Below are 23,912 nucleotides of genomic sequence, written 5' to 3' on the forward strand. Positions count from 1 at the left end.
GCACGTTCCCACTGATCAGTCTCGATCGTTTGTTCCCCCGAACGACACGCAACCGGCGGAAATTATCCCGAGCGAACGTTTGGATAACTTTAACTCAGGCGTGGCTTGTGATTAAGTGATTGATCGGTGTTTAAGGATTAGGAACTTTTATCAAACGTAAGTTTAAAAGTTTATTTTAATTTTGCATTCACTTTATGATTCTTTGGCATTTAATTAACGGCAGTTTTAGGTAGTAGATTAATTTGGTTGCCATTATTTTAATGTTATATTTAAAATTTTAAAACGTTTCCTCAAAATCAGTTGCAGATATAAATAAACGATACAAAATTGTACATAGTATTAAGCAAATTTAAAAGTAACAGAATAAACTTATAAAATTAACAATTTATGAAAACGCTACTAAAGCCAAACCAGTTATTTATTTTTTAAAGTTCTTTAGTTTTAGTTTACCGCTTAATACAAAATCGGCATTTAATCGGAATTTAAAATTTTTTTTAGAGTATAAACGTAAAGTGGGAGTGATTTTTTTTCTTATCCAATCTTGTATTGTGGGGTATCGTTGGATAGGTCTTCTGAAACCATTAGGGGGTTGCTAGAACGATTTTTCGATTCAGTATTTTTTTTTAGCAAAATATTCAACTTTAAATTGCAAATTTTCATTAAAGTCGAGGTTCCCCCGCCCCCCTCTCTAAAATGTGAACCGGTGGGTGGAAAAATTTGAAAAAAAAGAGAATGGTAGTTACAAGGAAAACTACAACGGTTAAGTTTTCTTGAGAATTATTAGTAGTTTAAGACTAAATAGCAGCCTTAGGTATAAAATATACCTAAACTTGGAATATTCCGTACAAAATACGAAATCCTTAGAAAAATACTACTTAATTTTTACGTAATGGCTACAGAACCCTATTTCGGGCGTGTCCGCTCTTGGCCGGTTTTTTAATTCTCAAACTAGAGCTGAATCGCGAGATAGAGCTAGTGATTTAACGTTTTAAGTTGGACTTAAATTTAAGTTGGACGACCGGAAGATGTAGTTTTGATCTTTTGAGTAACAACTAATTGACAGCCTAAAATTATCCATTGAAATAACGTTTTGATTTTCAACAATATCATAGGTAGTTTCTATCTGCGGTCAAGATCAGTATCGTTTATGTTTATTGTTTATATTTATATTAAAAGCGTTATCAATCTCAGAGATTATACGATTATAACTTTCGGAGTACACACTACACGTGTTATTTTTATGAAACTCCGTCAATGTCTTAATGAATAATTAAATCAAAATTGTACTAAGTGTCGTGTTTAAAGAAATTCAACATCTTGCTGGGGCACCCACAGCCGGTTAAATTGTACGGGTAACGGATTCGAATGCCCTATGCATAGACAGTTATAGATGTCTATTTCTTTATGAAATTGGGTGGCAACTGAACACGATAGTCACCTGGAGTGCGTGGATGGTAAATGGGAACCTCTACCCATGGATACTTGCAAATTCAAATTATTACCTACGCATTACCAGTCTAGAAGACTAAGATAAAGATAAATTAAATTGGACAGTATAATTATCACAGCGTCTTTCTCTTCTGAGATAACAGCGCAAACACTGCTGCTTGGCAGATCTCAAATAATCAAATGTTCTACCACTCTCGAAACCTATTAGCTTATTACCTTTTTTATTACCTACTTAAATGTTGACGATAGCATAAAAGTTGAGAGATGGGATATGGAAATATACCTACATAGTTTCGTTTTCATCCCAACGAGCAGGAAACACAAACCCAGAACTTTAACTCCTTAGATAGTAAATATTTAGGTAAGTATTTAAATGTTACATTCGTAAAGATATCCTCGGGCATGCTCGTAGTTGTATTTGCTTATTCTGTGACGCTCGGTGCTCGAGGAAGGGCTGTCACGAAATGTCACAAACAGAACAAATTTTATTTGTATTCCTCTTAAAGTGCTCCAAGACATACTTTTATAGCTTGAATTGCGTACACAACTCCGTATTTACAAATAAAGAAGGTACAGTACCTATACTCGTACAGGATAAAGGATAGAAAAGAAAATATTATATCGATAACTAGCTCCACCCAAAACTTTGTCTGCATCTCGTGGGTATTATCCTCAGTATGTTATTCAGAGATAATGTACATTCACGTTAGAGAAAGAGCTTTAAAAATCTGTTCAGTAGTCCAGAGTTCAGAGTCACATCCCACGTGCTTAAAAAAACTCGCGTACCAATAAAAGAACAAAGTATACCTCTTACTTTATGTAATGTTTAATTTTGATAGTTATGTAAATACAGTATACTGCATATTCTGTATACCTGTACACAGCAGGTCTCTGCTGTGTCTATAAAAAAGACAATTATTTCAGGTACTTTGTACAGTCGAAGAAACTGAATCGTGTACCAGGGAGGGACCTTTTGATAATCAATTTTGCTATGATTTCTTTAGCAGATGTATGGAATATCAATATAACATTGGTAGCACAAAGGTCCACCCTGATATGCGATCCAGTTTCATGGCCGTACATAATTATCAAGCAGCTAAACACCGATGTTCATATTATTATTGACATTTCAGCCACTGCACATGAACATTGACACAACAACATATTTACTTACTCATATTTTTATTTAGGGCAGGCAAAGACCATGGAACACGCTTGCTTCTATCCTCAAAATTTAGGTAGGTATGCGTACACACTCATCTACATACATAGAAAACTTTTCATCTGTCGCCTCGAAACTTTAACTGTGAATTTTACTATGATTTTCATAAAAGCGAGAAAATGAGCACATCTAATTGGAAATAAAGCCCATAATCCTCAACTTTGCAATAATAAGTCACATAAAATATAAGTAATATTTGCAAAATTCGTAAATCACAGCGTGTGCCAAATCCATAAAATTTAACGATTTGTTGAGATAAAACTACTATTTTTTGGACAACATAAAATATCAAAATAGCTGTTAAATAGTAATGAGTCAATCAACAAATCAGAATGATTAAACTCAAATAGTGAATATGAATGTTTTATGCCGATTCAACAGTTAGTTCTGGTTATCTATAATTAGATAAACATCTACCTAGAATGTCTTCTACTTGTATTTATGTTTTTGTATGATGTATTATCTGTTGGTGATCCTTAATTAATAAATAAATAAAGATCCAACAAACATCTTTGCAAGAACGTAGAACACTTTTGCGAAGTTTAGAATTGAGTCGTTTGGAATAAAGAAGATTTCACTGTTCCTTGTACAACATTTTGAAATACTTGAAGCAATAAACATTTTAATGGTAAGAATATTTATGTACCTACCACCCACTGTGTTGGCAAGATTTGGGTTTAAATTAAATTGATTGCAAATACTAAATACGAATTAAAACGCCAAACAGCAAATAGGTTGAGATGACGTCTAAAGACAGCCGGATAGGCTAGTTACCCTGTCTTCAAAGCTAGAGGTTCCATATTTGAATCCCAGTAACGTCAGTGTTGTGCGATGGATACATAATTAATACCTGATACCCGATAATGGTAACCGAGTCATGGATTTTTTATGTACCTACTTAAATATGTACTTATTTATACATGTACTCGAATTTCTACCCGTTGTCTGGTGTCCAGAGGACAAGCCTTGCTTAGGTAGGGTCGGGATTAGGTCAATTGGTATAAAACTGTCCCATGATTTATTTTTAATAATTCAAAGGTTTATTGGAAGAGATAGATGCCTTAATTAATATAAGTAATGGATAAGTTCGCCTTTGTACATTTTTCCTCAATATAATTTGTTATTTTGGAAGGTTTTATGTGCATTATAGAGTCATAAAATACAATACAAGCAATATTTTTTACTTATTTAGTTATATTTACTTAGGTATTATAGCAGATGGTCACGCATGATTCATGAATAAAATAAAATTGGTATTTTTACATGCCACGAAATTTCGCCTAATTTTTCTCGTTTTCGGTGTCTCTTAAACTAAATATGACAGAACAGTTAACAAATAATGTATTACTTATTGAGTTTTACCTATATTGTAATAAAATTTATTTCGAAGAACAAATCTCATTTCATCAATAACAATATCGAAGGAGCTATTCTGGATAAGTACCGCGTTGAACAACAACTCTGTCAGTATCCAGATATATACCTATTTATTTAGCTATCAATTACCGATACCATTTTCGCTTTTATGGTTTGGATTTCACAAAGAACTTTTAGAGTGGTGGCCTGATGGCCGTTGATTACTAATTAATGGTGAGTATTTCTGGAATGACCACCATATTTATACATTTCGCGTTGATAAACACGTTAATTATAACTAATGAGTAAAAATATGTAATAGGTACGTTGATGCAGCCTGTTTATGTTTTTACCCGACTGCAAGGAGAGGTATTGTAGTAGGTAAATTGCATTTTTTTACAACAACCAATGCAAAATAATGACTGGGTTTGTTTGCGATAACTATCGACTGCTTTGCCGTAAGAGCCGTAGATGCCATATACTCGCGAAAAATATGCTCCTATTGAATTATAGGTAAAACCAATAAATTGGAGCAGTCATTCAATGAATCTATAACACGATAAAACGAATCTCAGCTCGTCAGTACCTAATCAGTATTTTACAGCTCCTTGATTAATTTTCAAAGATACTAGCAAACGCCAGAAAATTTTCATCGTTTAGACCGACAATTGGGACCATCAACACTGCCAAAGTTATGCCAAGTTTAGTCGAACAATTGAACTTCGGTCGGGCGGAACCGAACTTCTGCAGCTGACCACGTCAAAACGTAATCTAGTTTTAGCAAATGTGTTGCTAGTAATTGGAACATACCAAAAACATTTCATATATCAGAACATTGAAGGCCTGTGAGGTAATTTCCTACCATTAATAAGCCCGCTGGACCGTCTGGATAAGGAATTAAGACTAATATTATAATAATATGGAGACATAACATTAATTTCTTCCGTCTGACCGGCTGGTCTGGTAGACTAATTGCGGTAGCAAATTACGACACTAGGTCTTTAATAAGACATGAAATACCTACTAGGTACTCGTAGATGTACGAATCGGCCAAGCCATCTTTTTTAAACCGACATTATAAGGTTAGTAAAGTCAGGGCTTAAGGTTGGCTTTTCCTGAAATTTGATAACTTTTTACAGCGATTGCGTTATTCGAGCTTGTGACTCTTGGCTGCCAATTTTTAACCCCCGACGCAAAAAGAGGGGTGTTATTAGTTTGACCGCTATGTGTGTCTGTCTGTCTGTGGCACCGTAGCTCTTAAACGGGTGAATCGATTTGAATGCGGTTTGTTTTATTTACAAGCAGGTTTTTAGCGATGGTTCTTAGACATGTTTTATCAAAATCGGTTCAGCCGTTTTTGAGATATTGAACTTTGAAGTGACAATGTCGGGGGTTTTCCAACTTTTTGTTGGTTATATCTATTATGTTTTTTTTTATATCCAAGCCCGAGTAGCAAATTTTGTAATTTGGACTAAAATCCTTACTTAGTGCATCTCTATAATCTTCAAGTGCCTACCTATATATCTGTCAAATCTTTAGTCTTAGCTCCAGTGCGGTATCTGAGATAGTTAAAGTGAAAACCTTTTTAATCGTAATCCCGTGGGATTTTCAAAAAATCTGTAATTATTATAACCAATTGCCTACTTGTTAGCCACAATTGAAGTCTCTTATTATAGGTATGGAGATTCGAAATAGAAATCTCTTTCATCCCCTGTCCCGTGAAGATTTTGAAAAATTCCTTATTCTTCTTCTACAATAGGCATTCAAAACTTTTGTTCTAATGCACGTCGAGTAAACTCGTAAGTGTGAGTCTACATTTGTATAATTTTAGCGTGTAATATCTCGTGTGGCGTCGGTTGATGAATATCGTGGCCGTTATTTCTGATGTGAAAAGATACGCGACGCAATACTAACGATCATGACACAACGCTATGAAAATACATTGTACGCTAGAGTAATGTAAATGTGGACCAACCCTTACAATACACGCCGATTATCTAAGTACCTATCAAACACACACCTGCAAAGCAATTCAATGGTGTGTGTGAAACTCCCAATCCACACTGGGCCCGCGTGGGAACTACAGCCCAAGCAACTCTCATTTTCCCGTCTGTCCCGCAGTAGGTCTTAGGTATACAGGCTGGGATGCTGACGATAAGCATATTCCACCCGACCACACCTTCCAAAAGTCAAGGACAAACAGGGTGCGTCGCCAGCAAGCACGAAGGCCTGGAGCTACTTATGTTCATCTTTTCTGCCTAATTGTGTTTACCTACATCATACTTATATCAAAGAATACTAACTATTACTACGTAAAGAAGTGACACTCACCTCCCCTCGCCAAAATATCGTCGCCTATTGACGAGGCAGTCAACGAGGAAGTTATACCGCGCTTGCTTCACACGCACAGTATATACATATATAAGCTAAAGAAGTATGTAACCTACGAACAGCTGCAGTACCGCGAGACCCCCTTAGAGGCCGTGTAGAGCGCGCGTCTGTGTGAGTGTATCCGTTTCGATCGTAGCTTCGTAGCTTACATACTGCTTATATATATATTATATACTGTGTCACACGGTTGTCAGTAGGTACTCACTCACTGCGTGCGCGTGTTGTAAATTTGTCTCTAATATTAAATTATACTTTGTTAAATGCGAAACATGTGAAAGTAATTGATCAGAGAATAAAAATGGTTCGCTGTTGTTCGGTAGGTATCACATATTTTTTGTATAATTTGTTTAATATAAGTTCTTATCTGGTTGAATGAGTACACTCGTTCCACAAATAAGAAAAACGTAACCACTTTCAACGACGTCATACTTATACAAACCCACAAGTGACTGCGAGCGACGGCCCTACATAGTTTACGCACACATTTGGCGCGTGTACAGACGTTATGTTGTTTATGTAGTAGTAGCAGGCTATCTCGCGCGGGCGGTTGTATGCAATGTCACGGGCCTGCCTAGTGCCTATATCATGTAAGTATGTGGTTTATTTATATGCACGCGACTGCAGGGCTACTACGAAACACGAATCTCGAAGTTCGTGTCGTGCGGTCCCTCTCGCTCTCGTATTAAACAGTATAAGTATCAGAGGCCCTGCTGGCGTACATGTCATTGGTAATTTTGTGTTATTCTCTTGTCTATATCTATCTATCTATCTTGTGATCAATGAGCAGGAAAATCATGTCTGTACCTAGTGGGAACACTACATAAATACGAAAAACGAAATTCCGAAAGTCGGTATCACGAACTTAAAAATACCGATTTTTATAATTCCAAATGTTTTAAAACTCCTAATATGACTATTCCGATTCTTCATAAATCCGATTTTTATAAATCCGAAAATTAAAAATACCTAATGTTTTAAATTACGATTTTGAAAATTCCGAATTTTAATAAACCAAACAATAAGAAGGCCGACTTAATAATAATCCGAAATGTCAAAAATACGAATTCCGATTACTAAAATACTGATTTTTATAATTCCGAATATCATTACACCGATCAATAATAAATCCAAATCCGATCAATAATATGTAGGTTAGATTGGTCTAAAACAGTTTTTACTGTTATTGATTTTCAGCAATTTGACACAAGTTCGACGGAGCTCCGCTTCGAGGAGCTCCTATTCCGCACAGCTATGGCGCTTCGCGTCTTGTCGCAATTCTAACCTCACCTACCTAAGTATGCAGGTCAATTTATCTAAATTGATTGATGTTAATTTAAGATTTGAAATCAAGATTTCGATTACCTATTAAAATCACGAAGTTTATTTTGCTGAATGTCATATTTCCGAATTAGCGACGTCATTTCGGAAAATTGATAATCGGAATACTGTACTTCGGGCCAATAACATTTCGTACTTTTCATTCTTCGGAGTTATAAAAATCGGATATTTAAAAAAAACTATATTTTAAAATTCGGAAAAAAAATCTTTAAATTAAAAAATATATATATAATTTTTTTTTCTTTTCTATACTTACAAGATGTCTTAAAATTAATTCGAAATATTTTAGAACTTCTTGAATTGCGAATTTTTATACTGTGGATTTTTTAAATGTGGTTGGCAAATAATTCTATCTTGATTGCAGTTCAATAAGGTACCACGTAATTTTTTTATTAAAAGTGAACATCGTGAGTTAAGTCAAACGAACCCAACTATGCCGTTAAATTTTCCTTAATAATTTTAAAATACCATATAAAGCGTTCCGTACCTACCTTTATTATTGCAGATGAAATTGAAATGTGTATTTTCCACTCTGTAGGTAGAGCTAGCAAAAAGAGCAGTAAAACTATGATGTTCCGGTAACAAGCAGGAAGTAAAAACCGGCCAAGTGCAAGTTGGACTCGCGCACCGAGGGTTCCGTACAAATATGTAGGTAATAATATGAATATCCAGACCGAATTTTAAAGTTCTAAGCCAACGGAAAATACCCCACAAATTTTGATTCCCTTGAGAGTGTCGAAATATAGGTACGTTTTTGTGGCATAAAAGGCCGTAACTTTTTTTACCTTAACTTAAAAATTTGTTTTTCACTGCTTCAAGGGATTGTAGACCTGAGTATAATATGGTTTTAATTTCAAATGGATATCACCACGCGGTCCCGAGATAAAGGGTTTTGACAGAACGACGGACGGACGGACGGACAGACAACAAAATGATCCTAAAGGGGTTCTGTTATTTTCTTTTTGAGGTACGGAACCCTAAAAAGTGCAAAAACAAAACTGCCTGAAGAGTCGGTACACGGTCATGGCCTCATGGCTTATTTCCAATTCAGTACGTCAGGGCTGTCCAAAGCTGGGTCCGCGGCCTACGTTTCATATTTTTTATGAAAACTGACAAAACCTAATTTGATAGTAATTTATTTTATTAGTTTCTGCGGCCCTTCTGCTTAAATGAGACGGTGGTAGTTCCAATGAAAGAATTCAAATTGACATTTGCTTGGTGTTTTAATTTTTTTTTATTTAGAGGAGCAATACACCTAAAGCAAAGCAAAATGGTTGGTTTTACACCTCTGAAAAAGTGTTGAACGTGTTAATTAAGCAAATTATAAGTAATTTACTTACTAAGGTAAGTAACCTAGCAATACCCGAGTAACGAGGTATAGAGTTAAAGAGGTGATACGATGAAGGTATATATCATTATGCAACTTATTGGTAAAATATCACTTATCAACTAAATAATTAATTGGACACACTAAATATGTACATAATTAATATGGAGCATTTATTATACACATTTAAACTTTACTGTAAGAACATTTTCTTTTTTAAACAATATTAAGTTTTAATGTTGTAAGAATGTTTCCGGAACATTCTGGAGAATGTTTCCACGTTTTGGGAATGTTCTGCAACTTTCCATTTATTTATTTATTTATTTGTGATACACAGGTAAAATACATTGAGTCGTACAATAGAATAAGAAAAAGTTCTCTGCGATCTACCTACACAGCGTACAAATTTTCAACTTAAATCTAAAGCAATATCTAATACAAAACAATAAAAAAAACTACACTAAATATCACAGTACTATTATTTTTATTATACAAGGTGCTATTATTATATATTATTACAGTATTATTATTAATTAATCATATCTATACAGCAGCAATGATTATAATATTTATTACAGAGTCACGATAAATCAAATAGGTAATTGATTTAACAGTGATGCTATTAATTAGCACTTGCCAATTATTGTCTTCAAAGGAAATTATTGATAACAACCCTTTACTCGTGGCTTCGCTAGCATAAAGTTTTTGGAGTTCCCTGTAATAACATCATTGTCTACATTTACATTGTATAAAGAACCCACAGGTTACATTTCACGTCTCTAGATTTGGCATGGATTGAACATCACGCACGCACGCAACCACTTTCGCATAAAATATGTAATTAATAGGGTTTCAATCAAATACCAGATAGGCGCAGAACGGTAGAGCCTTTCTTTAAAACGTAGCCAAAGTAGCCAAACTTAAATTTAATAACCCGTTAATAATGAAAAACGCTCAAGTACTCAATCATTTAAATTTTTGAGCTATTGCTTGTTCGTCTTCACGATTTTCATTAACAGGATATTAAATTTTACGAGATACACTTTTGACAGATATAAAATAACATAATCTGTTCAGAGCCGTAGGATTTGTAAGACAGGAAACAACCGACATTAAACTAAGTTTACTGTCCTAATAACCTTGTCACTTCGAAGTTCAATATCTCAAAAACGGCTGAACCGATTTTGATAAAACATGTCTAAAACCAACGCTAGGAAACCTGCTCTCAAACAAAAAACAGCATTTAAATCAGTTCACCCGTTTAAGAGCTACGGTGCCACAGACATACAGACAGACACACAGACACACATAGCGCTCAAACTTATAACACCCCTCTTTTTGCGTCGGGGGTTAAAAAGGAATATCCTTAGTTTAAGAAATCACTTCGCTAGTCACTTTATCTTCGATTTTTGATGTACTTTTTTTATTTATTTGCTTTATACGAGTAGGTATATCTTGTGGGTAGTCTTGGAAATTATGCAACTGTTTTAAAACAAATCTTTTGAAAATAGAAAGCTACGATTATACATCCCTGATTAACAAGTGAAGTGACAAGCGCAGCGGCTCAAGATAGGTTGGTAGTTTTTAGGTATTTTCTTTGTATTACTGAAACAAATACTTACGTATTTCAAAAATGTAACGTTAAATTGTCTAGTTTTTTTTATAATTCAAAAACTCAAGACCTGCCGCGGAATATTTACGCCGTACTATAAGGGTTTATTGGGTTTCTTTGCGCGATAGAATCCGGAATACGGGAATTCGTCGAAGAACTAAAGTCACCGGCATAGCTGTAAAAATATGCAAGTTGAAGTGGCAATGGGCGGGCCGCATTGCTCGAAGAACAGATAACCGTTGGGGGAGAAAAGTCCACGAGTGGCGACCACGAACAAGAAGACAAGCGTTGGCAGGCCTCCCACTAGGTGGACTGACGACATCGTGAGAATTGCGGGTAACCGGTGGATGCAAATGGCGAATTGTCGTTCATTATGGCGTTCTAAGGGGGAGACCTTTGTTCAGCAGTGGACGTCTTCTGGCTGATGATAAGGGTTTATCTTTTTTTACAGAGACGCCTTTGGGATCCATCGAATGAACTACTAAGTAATCGTGTTTCTACTGTGTATAATTTATAGAGTAGGCAAATACTACAAATATCTTACATAATATTTTCAAAACTAAAGCTTTACTAGTAATGTTATAGCAAGGGATTAAATTAACGTAATAAATGGTACAGAACAGAAGAAAATGGAGGAATCTGAAGGAAGCCTATACCAAGATGGTTGAAAAAGGCTAAGAAGAATGAGACGCCCGTCATAGAGATACTCATAATAATCATAGTGAAGCAATAAGAAAGCATTTTTCGAAATTTGCACGGGATAGGGAAGTAGCTTTATTTTTGTTCCGTGATGGAGAAGCCGAGGGCATATGCTATTAAGTCTAAAAATACTTTAGTTATTAAAGGATGATCCCTCGTCACCTGAAACGCTTAGGTAAGCCCAAACTATATTTTAATTTGTTATCCGGTATGGCAACGATCTGGGCACATCTGGAGAGTTGGGATAACCTCTTTAACTCGTACTAGGGTAGGGCGCTATATTTAGAATCCTATAGCGTTGTGTCATTTATTTTTAAATAAATACTGGCTTTTTAAGGCGATTCTTAAGCCCAATTTACATTGCGAGTGAGGCGGACTCCGTACAGACTCAGTTTAACGTACAACGGTCGGCTCCATAAAAGCACTTACTCCGAACCTCTATAAAGTTGATCGATGTAAGTTGAACTAAGTCATTCAGAGCCGATGCAGCATCTGAAGCGGCTGAAAAATCAAAAATGTCCAAATATTGGCACCGAATACGACTTTGTCCCATTCGAGACCCTTGGTCCGTGAGGTTCTAGCGCGCCGTGAGGTTTTAAAACTTCAAAAAAAATCTAAAAGGTTAGTAGACGTCACAGGGGACCGAAGAGCTGGTAGCTTCCTCGGACAAAGAATTATCTTGGCCAGCAGCAGCTAATTAGTTTTAGTTTTATTTTATTTTACTTTATGTAGGTATTTTAAGTTTAGGATAGGTAGTTTTAATAATTTAATCTCCTTTGTTTCTATGTAGGTATAGGTACCACATTGAAGTCATTAATGAGTCCACTGCGTTTGCGGTGGAAACCGTTTTTTAAACAGATGGATGAGTTTTAAATAATTGATTGGTTCGGGCATTACTTTTCGGAGGTCTACATCAATTAACTCAAAGGTTACAGCGCAAAGATGGGTTATAAAAACATACCTAGCTTACTCTATACGTCAACGTCGGAAATTTCATGAAATAATTTCTGTTTGTATTTTTAGTGCTGGGTTTTAGATTTAGATGTTACTACTTAAGGATCGGAGACTTAAGGGCTTTTTATAAGTAGATGTTTGAACGTAGCGCCTTATTCAGTACTTACCTATTTTTAGTTACAATTAACGCAACCTGAGAGGACGCCCGTGCCCAGCAGTGGGACGTATATAGGCTGTAGATGATGATAATGATACTGAAAATTTACTTCATTAATGAATTTAAAGGACATAGTAAAAATGGCAAATATAACTTGCGTGAGCAAATTGCGGCGTTAAAATTAGCCCAGTTTAATGTGTTTAGATTCGGCGGCGTCAGTATTACGAAATGCCGCCAAATTGCTTTATTTACGGTCAATAAAGAGGATGCCTCACTCTATTCACGTTTTTATGTTCTTGTTCAGGTAATAGCCCCTTTTTGCTTGACGTCACTCGACCAATATCATCTAAATAATAAACACCTAAGTTTTTGTTAAGTGTCATTTTTAATACAAGCTTTTTGATGATTGTACAATTTGTTGACTGTATTTGCAGGTGTCATCCGAACTACATTTACGTACCTAATTTCAAGTTGATGCCATTAACCATTGAGGAGTTCCGTTCTGCAGGGACGTTCCTGGCTGGACCACCAATAGGTACCAATATGTCACCACCAGATTATTGTATTGTGACCAGATTTACATAAGTAGCTATGCCAAATGAATTTCACGTCAATTTGACCACTGGAAATGCGTCAAATTTAAGTTGCATGATTTTACCCATACTAACATGGCAAGTTAACCCTTCCAAGTTTGTTAAAATTAGGTGAAATTGATAACGAAATTCTTGAAGTATCGCCTAACCGTCGATGCAAATCAGCTTGGTAAATAAAAAATGTTAATTAAAGCGAGCGGCGCTACATACAACACATTCGCGGCCCACATAAAAAACACGTTGAGATTCTACCTGACACTATCATCATCATCATCCCAGCCTATATACGTCCCACTGCAGGGCACAGGCCTGCCCTCAGAATGAGAGGGCTTGGGCCATAATTCCCACGCGGGCCCAGCGGGCTGACACTATAACACTTTGTTAATAAATTAAGCAAATTTTTATGATGAATATTATCTGGCTCAAAGCAGTTTTAGATGGAGTTGACCTGAGAAGGTTTTTTTTTAAAAAAAAAATGGTTTATGGGGCAATTGACACTATTAAGCAAACTAAGCAAATCTTGTACTATGGGTACTAGGCAACAGATAAATACTTATACTTATAAATATAATATACTGATAGTATAAATACATAGTACCTGGGCGACCGAGCTTTGCTCGGACTTAAACTAATATTTTAGTCTCGTAGCTGTTTTTGTGTTTGTTTTGTGTGACTTTGCGTAGTTTCACTATTCTGTGGCCCGGCGGAAGACCAGTGCTGGTTTTAAACCAGCGATATGCTGAGCCGGGATCTTTTTATAGCGGCAACACTTCTTATTATTATTTATCCTAACCTGTGTAATGTGCACTGCTGTTATAAATAAATTATTTTATTTCTTTCTTTTCTTTGTTTCCTTCGATAATAAGCGTTTTCCCAGAGATAAGACCAAGCTAGGTCGATTTGTCATCCCCGAAAACCCCACATACCAAATTTCATTGAAATCATTGGAGCCGTTTCCGAGATTCTGATTATACACACTCACAAACATCACGCCTGTATTCCCAAATGGGGTAGGCAGAACACACGAAACGTTACCGCTTCGGAGCCACTTTTAGCAATTTTAGGTTTTAAGTTTGACAAAAAAAGGTAAAACAGTGATAGGTTGCTAGCCTGCCGCCTACGGTATACCTTAACCTTTCTATATCCTTTTTTTCTTTCTTTTTTTTTCTTTTTTGTATTCTAATTATACCAGAATTGCTCGTTTAAAGGTACTAGATAGATTAAACGTCCAAGGCCCGAGAACAAACATCGCATTATTCATTCAAATATCTGCCCCGGCCGGGGATCGAACCCAGGCCCTCAAGCATCATAGTCAGCTTTCTAACCACTTGGCTATCCTGAGTTGTGACATCTAATGGTACTGACTCAAAACAAACCCACTACGTAGCTAGTTTACAGAAAATGTTGCTTCGTGTACTATACCTCAAGTTAATATGAAAGAATTACTACGTTTCATCTTGCTCTTCCGTTTCGATGACATATAGCTATCTTACAAGTCTATCTTGCATTTATGATAGGTGAAGAACAAGGTTAAAGGAAAAGTTCATTTATATTATTTGGACCTCCAGAAATTAATAGACCTAGAGCCCCTAGAGGTAAGCGGAACGAGAGAGAAAAAGTTTACTATTATTGATACTGTTTTTCATTTATTTTTCAATTTCTTTAGTAGAAACCTATCTCTCAGTCTTCCTTTGAAGTTCACAAAGCACTAGAGCCTTCCATTTAATGAACTTAGTCAAAAGGCGCTTTATGAACATACAAAATAAACAGTGAAACTGTAATAAATTGCCGTTCTGCATTTATATTAAGTGACTGCCTCGGCTAACACCACCTGATACTAACAATTTTTTGAGTGTATATTTTATATAGTAAATTACTTTTTGCCAAGTTTCCTATGGCTCATTATTTTTGGCTATGATGGTCTTAGGTACCTATAGCGCTAATACTCGTAGTTAAAAGAGACATGGGACTTTTAGGAGTGTTTAAAGAACATCTTATGGTAAGAACCTGCTTCGCGGAATGTACCATTTGCGTTTAAGTAACAAAAAAAATACGTGTCCAATATTTATTTACTAATTATATAAAATTTTTAGAACACTACCCTATTCCTTAAGACATTTTGTCATAAACTTGTTAGAAAAGAGTAACTCGTCATTGACGTCGTCGGTTGATTTAATATTCTGAGATCACTGGACATGAAACCAATAAACTAAGTATCTACTGGAATGTTATTGCTACGATCGTAACTAATTAATGGATAATGAATGACTCTTACTACGTTCTTATGGCCCTTTTAATGATAGTAATGACCAAATTATCACATTAAAATACACTCTCAGGACGCTACTAGTCTTTTTATGGAATTATCTGAATATGTATTGAATAACCTAAAACCCTGAAGGCATTAAGGAAAATTATTGTCATTTCTTAAATTTACGCTAAGTATCTACTACATAAGGAGCAACTTTTCAGGCGTTTCATTTTTCGTATAAATTACTTACCTAATATGCTTATTGAACGTTAATGAAAAAGCATATTTTTTATATATTAATAGCAAATTCGTTGACAGCATTAAGAGTTAGTGAAATGCCTCTTGCATCAGTAATGTCCCCGGCTGTGAACCTTCCATACCGAAACACAACCGTCCTAGTTCCGACAGGGTCATAAGTAAAATGATGGTCATCACATTAACTTATTATTTTCATGTGTGTTTTCATGTTCTTTTTTGGTTTATTGTATAAATTTTATTGCATTGATGTGTCTTCTTTATTAGTGAATAAATGTCTTCGTTCTTTATTTCTTTTTTTAGGGTTCCGGTCCGTAGTTTCTTTATTACCTTGGCAGTAGAGTCGTGTGTAAGATCATTTTGACTTCTGCTGCTGACTGTTTATCACTCTATCCCACTACCTACGCTACAAAGGTAGCCCTTGTAAAAGAAAAGTCTGAAAACAATTTTACAATACAATGACTCTTTCTTGAACACCATCATATAGTAAGCAGTACAGAAAACACAGGTATACCAATGGAGATTGCAAGGTAATCAATAGGCGGCCTTATCGCTTCAGAGCGATCTCTTCCAGGCAACCTTTACAATATAGACCGAAGGAAGGAATAAATTTACCTTTAAAACCTTTATTTTTTAATGTCTGTTTATGTCAGTAGTTAATATAAAATGACCCCACATTGCATACGTATTACTTAGGAGCAGGGCTCTACTAACACTGAATATTCATAGTTACCTACAAATTTGTACGGAACCCCTGGTGCACGAGTCCAGCTCGCTCTTAGCCGATTTTTATTAAACAATACTTTTACAAGTTTTGCCTTATTAGACACCAGCCTCTAATTTTGTAGATTGATATATTTGCATCTGTTTGCTGAGTAGTGTTACCAATCTATGTTCGATTCCAATGGTCGAGCTCTGAAATGATAATTTAAATGGCACGATTCTTTAAATTATGTCTTTATTGTTACGAATGTGACTCACAAATATACCTAGCCATGTCGCTTTAGCAACAAAGTCTAAAGCGTGTAATGGTGCTCTCACACTGGCTGTTATAAGTGTTATATATAACGTTATAAAACATTTGGAAATACACAATAGCGGTGGCGTGGCGTCAGATATTTCCGTGGTAAAGCCGAAGCAAAGATCGCTTAGGTACATCTTTCATAAATTCTGTACTTATTTTTTGTTGTTCTATTTTGTAAATATTGAGCAAGCCGGTGGGAATAGAGTTCTATGGACGCTTCGCCACTGGTACCTAGTCCACGTCATCTTTTTTTTCGTCTTGGCAACAATAGTTAAAAAGGCGGGCCACTACCTACCTTCTCGAACCGTTTCGTCGTATTTTCAAATTTTTTATACTTACGTTATAAATAATAAATCACCATCATCGTCCCAGCTTATATATACGTCCCACTGCTGGGCACATGCCTCCTCTCAGAAGGAGAGGGCCCTCTAAATTCCTATCCAACTATTATTATAAATGTGAAAGTTTGTGAGAGAGTGAGTATGTTTGTTACTTCTTCACGCTGTAACGGCTAGACGGATTTGGATGAAATTTTGCAAAAAGTTAGTTTATAAACTGGATTACATAGGATACTTTTTATCCCAATATTCTTACGGGATAGGGATACAATCTCTAAATAGCAACCGCTGGGCTTAGAGTCATGAAATTTGGTATGTAGGTAGCTGGACGTCTGGAATAACACATAGGCTACTTTTAATCCCCATGTTCCACGGGATAGAGATAAAATCTGGAAGTAATAACCGCTGGGCCTAGAGTCATGAAATTGGTATGTAGATAGCTGGACATCTGGAATAAAACATAGCCTACTTTTTATTCCAATATTCCCACGGGATAGGGATAAAATCTCGAAACAACAACCGCTGGGCTTAGAGTCATGAAATTTGACCATGGTTGTTTCATGGTGTAACGTCAACGAAACAACGATATTTTTGGTAATTTCCACGGGATTCTTTTAAAATCCCATAATTTCAATTCAGCTGCTGGACCTAATGATTGACGTGTACGAAGCCGCGGGTAAACACTAGTAATAAATTAAATAAATAAAAATATTTACATAATTTTTTTATTTACAGATACCTACATACACAGTATGGCACAGATTGAAAACATTGATAAATGAACCATGGAGTGAAACAGGAACAGATAAAATCATAAAATATAGACGATGGTAAAGCGGTAAAGGGAATCTGTAACAATGACGACCAAACCGCAAACATTTTTGGAAATATTTCAAGACATTCTCGCTGCGTCGGGGAATTCTTCCGATAGCTTGAATCAGTCTCAAATAGTATCGGTGTTACGGAAGCAGGCAAGTGCTGGTGGAGACGATTTGGAGTCGTTACTGTTCAAGGTTATGAATGATGCCAGAAATCGGCTTAACCTCTCACTCACTCCCGATACCTGTGGATACTGTGATGGGGACTTCAGAGAAGTCATTCAAGCATATAACAGGACACATGGATACGTCAGTCTTCTGGTAAGTTCTATTTTCTTAACCGCTAGTAAAAGTTAATGGTAAGTAAACACGTTAAGGCGAACACAATACACTGTTTTAGCCTTTGATATCCGAGTAAAATGTGCTTGGATGGATAATAAAAATCATTCAATATCCGATAGTTAACGTAGGAAGGGATAGAGATTTTAATTCATGAGTTGATACGAAGTTCCCGTGGGATAAAATATATGCTAGCTTACGGAGAGGCAGGCGCTTATCTTGTTCACTTAATTTATACAGTATCGTATTTGTAAGTCATAAATATACATCGTGTTTTTCTTGATTTCCGTTAACTTTGACAGATAGCTCAGTTTATTGATAGAAACTACCTCGTAATTAACTTTTTGGTCAACACGAAAAAAAAATGCAGAATATAAATTCAGTCAGTCAAAATTCAGAAACTGACTGGTGCCTGATAAGTGACTCATAAGAGAAGCATAACAAAACTCACTTTTTTACCTTCTTTTGCGAAATATGTATGAATTTAAAAAAGCGTCATAAATTAAAAACCTTCACACAGTTTTACTGGTCATAATTAAACTATCACTTCTTGTTGATAATCGAGTAAGAGCTACCTAATCCATCAGTGTCTTACAGATATTAATTTTATTTGGCCTAATGTTCCCTTAAAGTTAACGAAAATCAAAAATATCACGTTGCACAGTCGAGGAAACTGAATCACGTGGGTGGAACCTTTTCACAACCAATTTCGCTACGATTTCTTTGGCAGATGTACGGGATGTCAACATGACATTAGTAGCACAAAGGTTCTACCCTGGTACGTGCTTCAGTTTCCTTGACTGTACCTAAACGTTCCTGAGACGTTAGAGATAAAATTATGCTTAAATACTTACAGCTTTGCTGCTAACAATTTGGTTGGTGACTAGGTATATAACATTTGACAGCATAGCTACAAGTCGATATTAAGTATGTAGACGGTTCCGTGCGGTTATTTGCAACTGTACCTACACATAAAAGTGCACGTTTGGCACGTGTTCAGATAAAATTCCATTTTATGCATTACGATAGCTAATTTAGATTCTGCGATTTAGCTTTCTACAGACAGTTTACAGTTAGGTAGGTAAGTACATATTATGAAATCTCAGATATTCAGATCGAAAATACTTTAAAATACATGATTTTTTCCTCTTAAATGTAAATGAATTACTACCGAACTCTAAGACAAGTAGGTATATAAGATATTTTAAAAATAAGATAATCCAGATTTTTTCAGCAGGTGGTTGGTTTAGTTTGATGGAATACCCCCGTAGATGTTTTTCAGATTTTTTTTTATTAGTTGACAAATATTTTTTTACATTTATCGCTATTTAAATTGTTACGCGTCAAAGGCAGTTTGATTTGGAATACATTTTTTGATGGTAAATCCAGAGTAGGTACTTTATACATATACTGGGTAAGTCTTCACAGGCGTGTTCAATAAAACTAATACAATCATTTGCTTACAGATGTTGTTCATAAACGTTTTCCGTCGCATTTTATCGTGCTCTTTCAATCAGCTTTAGTACCCATCGTACAGCTGTACATTTTTCATTAAAAAAAAACTTTATTTCAGACCTTATAAAAACGATCCATAGTATGGTTAGTAAAATACAGAAATTATTAAATTAATTGTTGGTTATAATACAAGTAAAAATACAATAAAATTAAAATTAGAAAATAATAAAATTAAAATTACAAAATTATTTTATTATATTTTTTTTCATAACAGTCTCAACACAATACCTTATGAAAGGGCAGTCGAGTCGTTCAGGCAATTATTATTCAGTTCAGGCAATTATATCTGACACTAAATAATAAACTTCCATATTATGGGATATGAAAATGTTACTCATTTATTACAGTCAAGGGCATAAATACCGGGAGTGGCCTGTAATATGAGCAAATAATTAAAACATAAATCATACTCGTCAAACTGAACAACATTAGTTCAGCGATTTGTTCAGTTAGTTTTTTAGTAAAAAAGTTTAAATAGTTAGTTAGATTTTTTTTATGATGTGTCTAGATAATAATAATTAATCTTTAAAAATAAATGAAATTTTTACAGGTAAATATGATTGTACAAGTACCATTTTCATAGCTCTTATTTTCGTTGAATGTATTCTCAAATTTACTTATTTATATGCTAACATGAAGGGGTAAACAGTCTATTTCATAAATATGGCTTGATTTTTTATAATTATGTGTTAAATAAAAATATATTGTACTCGTGAAAAAAAAATTATTTATTACACTTTTAAGTTTATTCGAAGAAGCAATGTAAAGCAAAATGCTTGATGTTTGTTTTGTGACAGGCAACGCCAGTTGTGTTCTAGGATGGTGTACATTGATAGCAGTATTTAATTTGTATGAAAAAAGGAAGATTCAAAGTCTCTATTATTTTTAAAAGTCGCTGAACTAATGTTGTTCAGTTTGAGGAGGAGGATCTATGTTTTAATTTTTTGCTCGTATTACAGGCCACACCCGGTATATATAAGTTACCAAGACGACGTCAAAAATATCTTTTCACCTTAGCACCTCAAACAGGCAGGTTTTGCTATGAGAAATCAGTGAGCAAAATCGCATTTTGCTCACTCCGTGAGACAAAGTAACTTATTAATTATTTTTTTAATGCTGAGTACAGTGTTGGGTCTACTCACTGAATTCCAAATATTTTAACTTTACTTTGATCTGTCATTTCACTTTAACACGAAAAAAGCGAGAAATAGGATCCAATGTGTTGATTACAATCTTAAATTACATTTTTGATATTAAAAATATATCGATACCTAAAAAATTACATGACAACGAAATATTTCCAAAATGTAAAATTTCCCGATCTTTTAATAAAATATGCAACCTCGTTGCACGAAAGCCGCTTCTCTTGTTTTTTTTTATAAAAGAATTCCGTATATTGCATCTACAGTTGGAATAAATATTTGTTAAATTGAATGAACTTTTAACAAATCTATTTTCACCTCAGCAGCTCAAACAGGCAGGTTTTGCTATGAAAAATCAGTGAGCAAAATCGCATTTTGCTCACTCCGTGAGACAAAGTAGCTTTTTAATTATTTTTTAAATGCTGAGGACAGTGCTGGGTCCACTCACTGAATGCCAAATATTTGAACTTGACTTTGATCTGTCACTTTCACTTCACTATGAAAAAAGCGAGAGTTAGTATCAAATCAAAGTCAAAGTCAAAGTCAAAATATCTTTATTCAATTTAGGCTATAACAAGCACTTATGAATCGATACTAAGTTCGATTTTCAAATTCTGTAGCCCTAAAAAGAAACAAACAAACGTTCGGATATAAATATAACCGCAAAATTACAAAACGTCTGTTATATTAAGTAGGTATATAGAGCATTATTAGAGGAATTTTTTAGTATAGCACTTATTGCTCGAAGCTTGTACGGTGCTCTTCTCAACTAAAAATTACAAAGATAAATTAGCAAACAAAACGAGCATAAATGAACGAATATCCCGCTCAATTTTACTTTTTAATTAAGCAAGAAGCATTAAAAATATGTCAAAAATGAATTAATTATAATAAGGAAACATTAAAAAACAAAAACATAGTGAATTATAAATGACAGCGAAATATTTCCGAAATGTTACAATTTTCCCACTCTTTTAATAAAGTATGCAACCTCGTTTTACGAAAGCCGCTGCTCTTGTTTCTTTTTTTTTAATAAATTCGTTCCGTATACTGCCTATCTCTTAAAGTTGGATCAAATATTTGTCAAATTGAATGAATTTGAAAGTAATCTATTTATATTCATGTTTCAAACAATATAAATCCTAATAAAATCATATTTAAAGGTTTATTTTTATACTGGATACTTTTTCGTTCCATATTCAAAACCTGTCTACTTACTGGAGACTTTTGATCGTTGTCTTCAGTGACTTTTAAAAGATGTAGTTAATGGCGACTGTATGAATCATTTTCGAGAAAAAGTTTTAAATATGATTAAGTAAGTAGGTACTATATTTATTTCTAAACAGTCGAATTATATTTTAAAGTTTTTGATATTTTTTGTCTTCTAAATATATGTAGTTTTGTTCTGCTCAGGTGAAAAGTTGTATGTGTCACACGAGACCAAAGTTTTTTTGCATCTCGTGTGTTTGAAATCCCTCGCTGATCTCATGATTCTAACCTAGAATCACTCGCTGTCGCTCGTGATTCAATTGTAGAATCCTTCGCTTACTCGGGATTCAAAATCAACACTCGCAACAAAAAACAACTTTGCTCTCTTGTTGCACAAATAACTATTACACCTTTATGCCACTAATCAACAATAAGGTCGATGTACTTATACGTATTTTGACGCTATGGCTGTATATATATTTTTGCATTCGACTGTACGATGAATGATTGGCACTTCGGGTGCCGTCGTATTCCGACCGTAAACCTCCATGTTTGCGCTAGTGTCGCCTTCTGCGCAAAGCTTTGCCTATACGGTATATCAATCCAATTTATTAAAAGTGTAAGCAAACCGATTTCATCAAAATTCTTGTATAAACACCCACTGGATCGAATCAATAACACATTTATCTGATAAAACTTCTACAAACTCTGACGTTATTTCTTGCATGAAACATGTGTATAATCTGAAGTAGCATAGACTAGCGTAGAGATGGTGGAAAATTTTATATTTTAAAAATCGATTAATGCTCGGGTGAATAAGCGATTCTTATTTAATTACCTTAAAATTAAAAATAGTTACTTCTTTTATAATTGAATAAACAGTCTTTGGAATTAAATCAAGTATTTTAAATAATAAAATAGACAAAAATACTTTAATCTATTCAATTAATAAATTAATCGATTTACTGAACATATTAAATATTTTGCAATAGGTTTTTTTATATCACTAAATGTCTATGGTCGGGTTTATGGCGTCTTTGTTTACACTTTTCATAAATTGGATTAAAATACAATATAATATGCCCTATTGCATGTAAAATGCAGTTGGCAAACCCGCTAAAATAACAGACAACAGGATAGAATAAAATTATTTGATCAAATTCATTTTCAAATTTAACATCTGCAAGCAATCTCGTCTCTTCTACACTGTCAATGATCGGTAGCCGTTTATTTCATTCAATTTGTAATTTATTATTTTAATCAACGAACGCTAAATGTTTACGAACACGCTTGTAAGAAAAATTGCATTGTATGCCTAAAATAATAAGAAACAATTTGCTATGAAACAGTTTGTATCTTTGAGACGTCGATAATTAAATTAGAATATTCAATGTAGGTTTTGCTTGATGCGACTACACGCTATTTCGTTGAGGTTTTTTGATAAAATTAAACAACAACTCAGTTTCACATTTTATACAAGTTACTTACACTCCTTCAATTCGTTCCTTTTTTGCCACCAATTCATCCATCCATTACAGTGAAAATAATATGCGCACTATTAATATTTAGACGACCTAGTGGTTAGAGAACCTGACTACGAAGCTTGAGGTCCCGGGTTCGATACCCGTGTCGGGGCAGATATTTGTATGAAAAATACGAATGTTTGTTCTCGGGTCTTAGGTGTTTAATTGGTATTTAAGTATGTATCTATCTATATAATTATATTTATCCGTTGCTTAGTACCCATAACACAAGCTTTGCTAAGCTTACTTTGGGACTAGGTCAATTGGTGTGAATTGTCCCGTGATATTTATTTTATATTTATTTATTTAATATGAAATCTACATTTGCGAAGGTATAACAAACAGAAATTCATTTAATCACAAAGTTTTATACATATTTATTACTTTAATGAATTAATGT

At 34.7% G+C, this 23,912-nt stretch overlaps 1 protein-coding gene across 3 annotated transcripts in view; it reads left to right on the forward strand.

The window, feature by feature from the left end:
* LOC141434885 (G-protein coupled receptor dmsr-1-like) overlaps positions 1 to 23,912 on the forward strand; it is a 38,477-nt gene continuing 14,565 nt past the window's right edge. For 2 of the 3 annotated variants that reach the window (XM_074097372.1, XM_074097374.1), the window contains exons 1-2: positions 1 to 156; positions 17,702 to 18,105. In XM_074097372.1, coding sequence (XP_073953473.1) covers positions 17,824 to 18,105 — 282 coding nt within the window. In that variant the 5' untranslated portion in view covers positions 1 to 156; positions 17,702 to 17,823. Of the gene's footprint in view, positions 161 to 17,701; positions 18,106 to 23,912 lie in introns of all 3 variants that reach the window. The other variant, XM_074097373.1, reaches the window with a different exon arrangement.

The sequence above is a fragment of the Choristoneura fumiferana genome, chromosome 14, assembly GCF_025370935.1.
Source record: "Choristoneura fumiferana chromosome 14, NRCan_CFum_1, whole genome shotgun sequence".
Taxonomy (NCBI): domain Eukaryota; kingdom Metazoa; phylum Arthropoda; class Insecta; order Lepidoptera; family Tortricidae; genus Choristoneura; species Choristoneura fumiferana.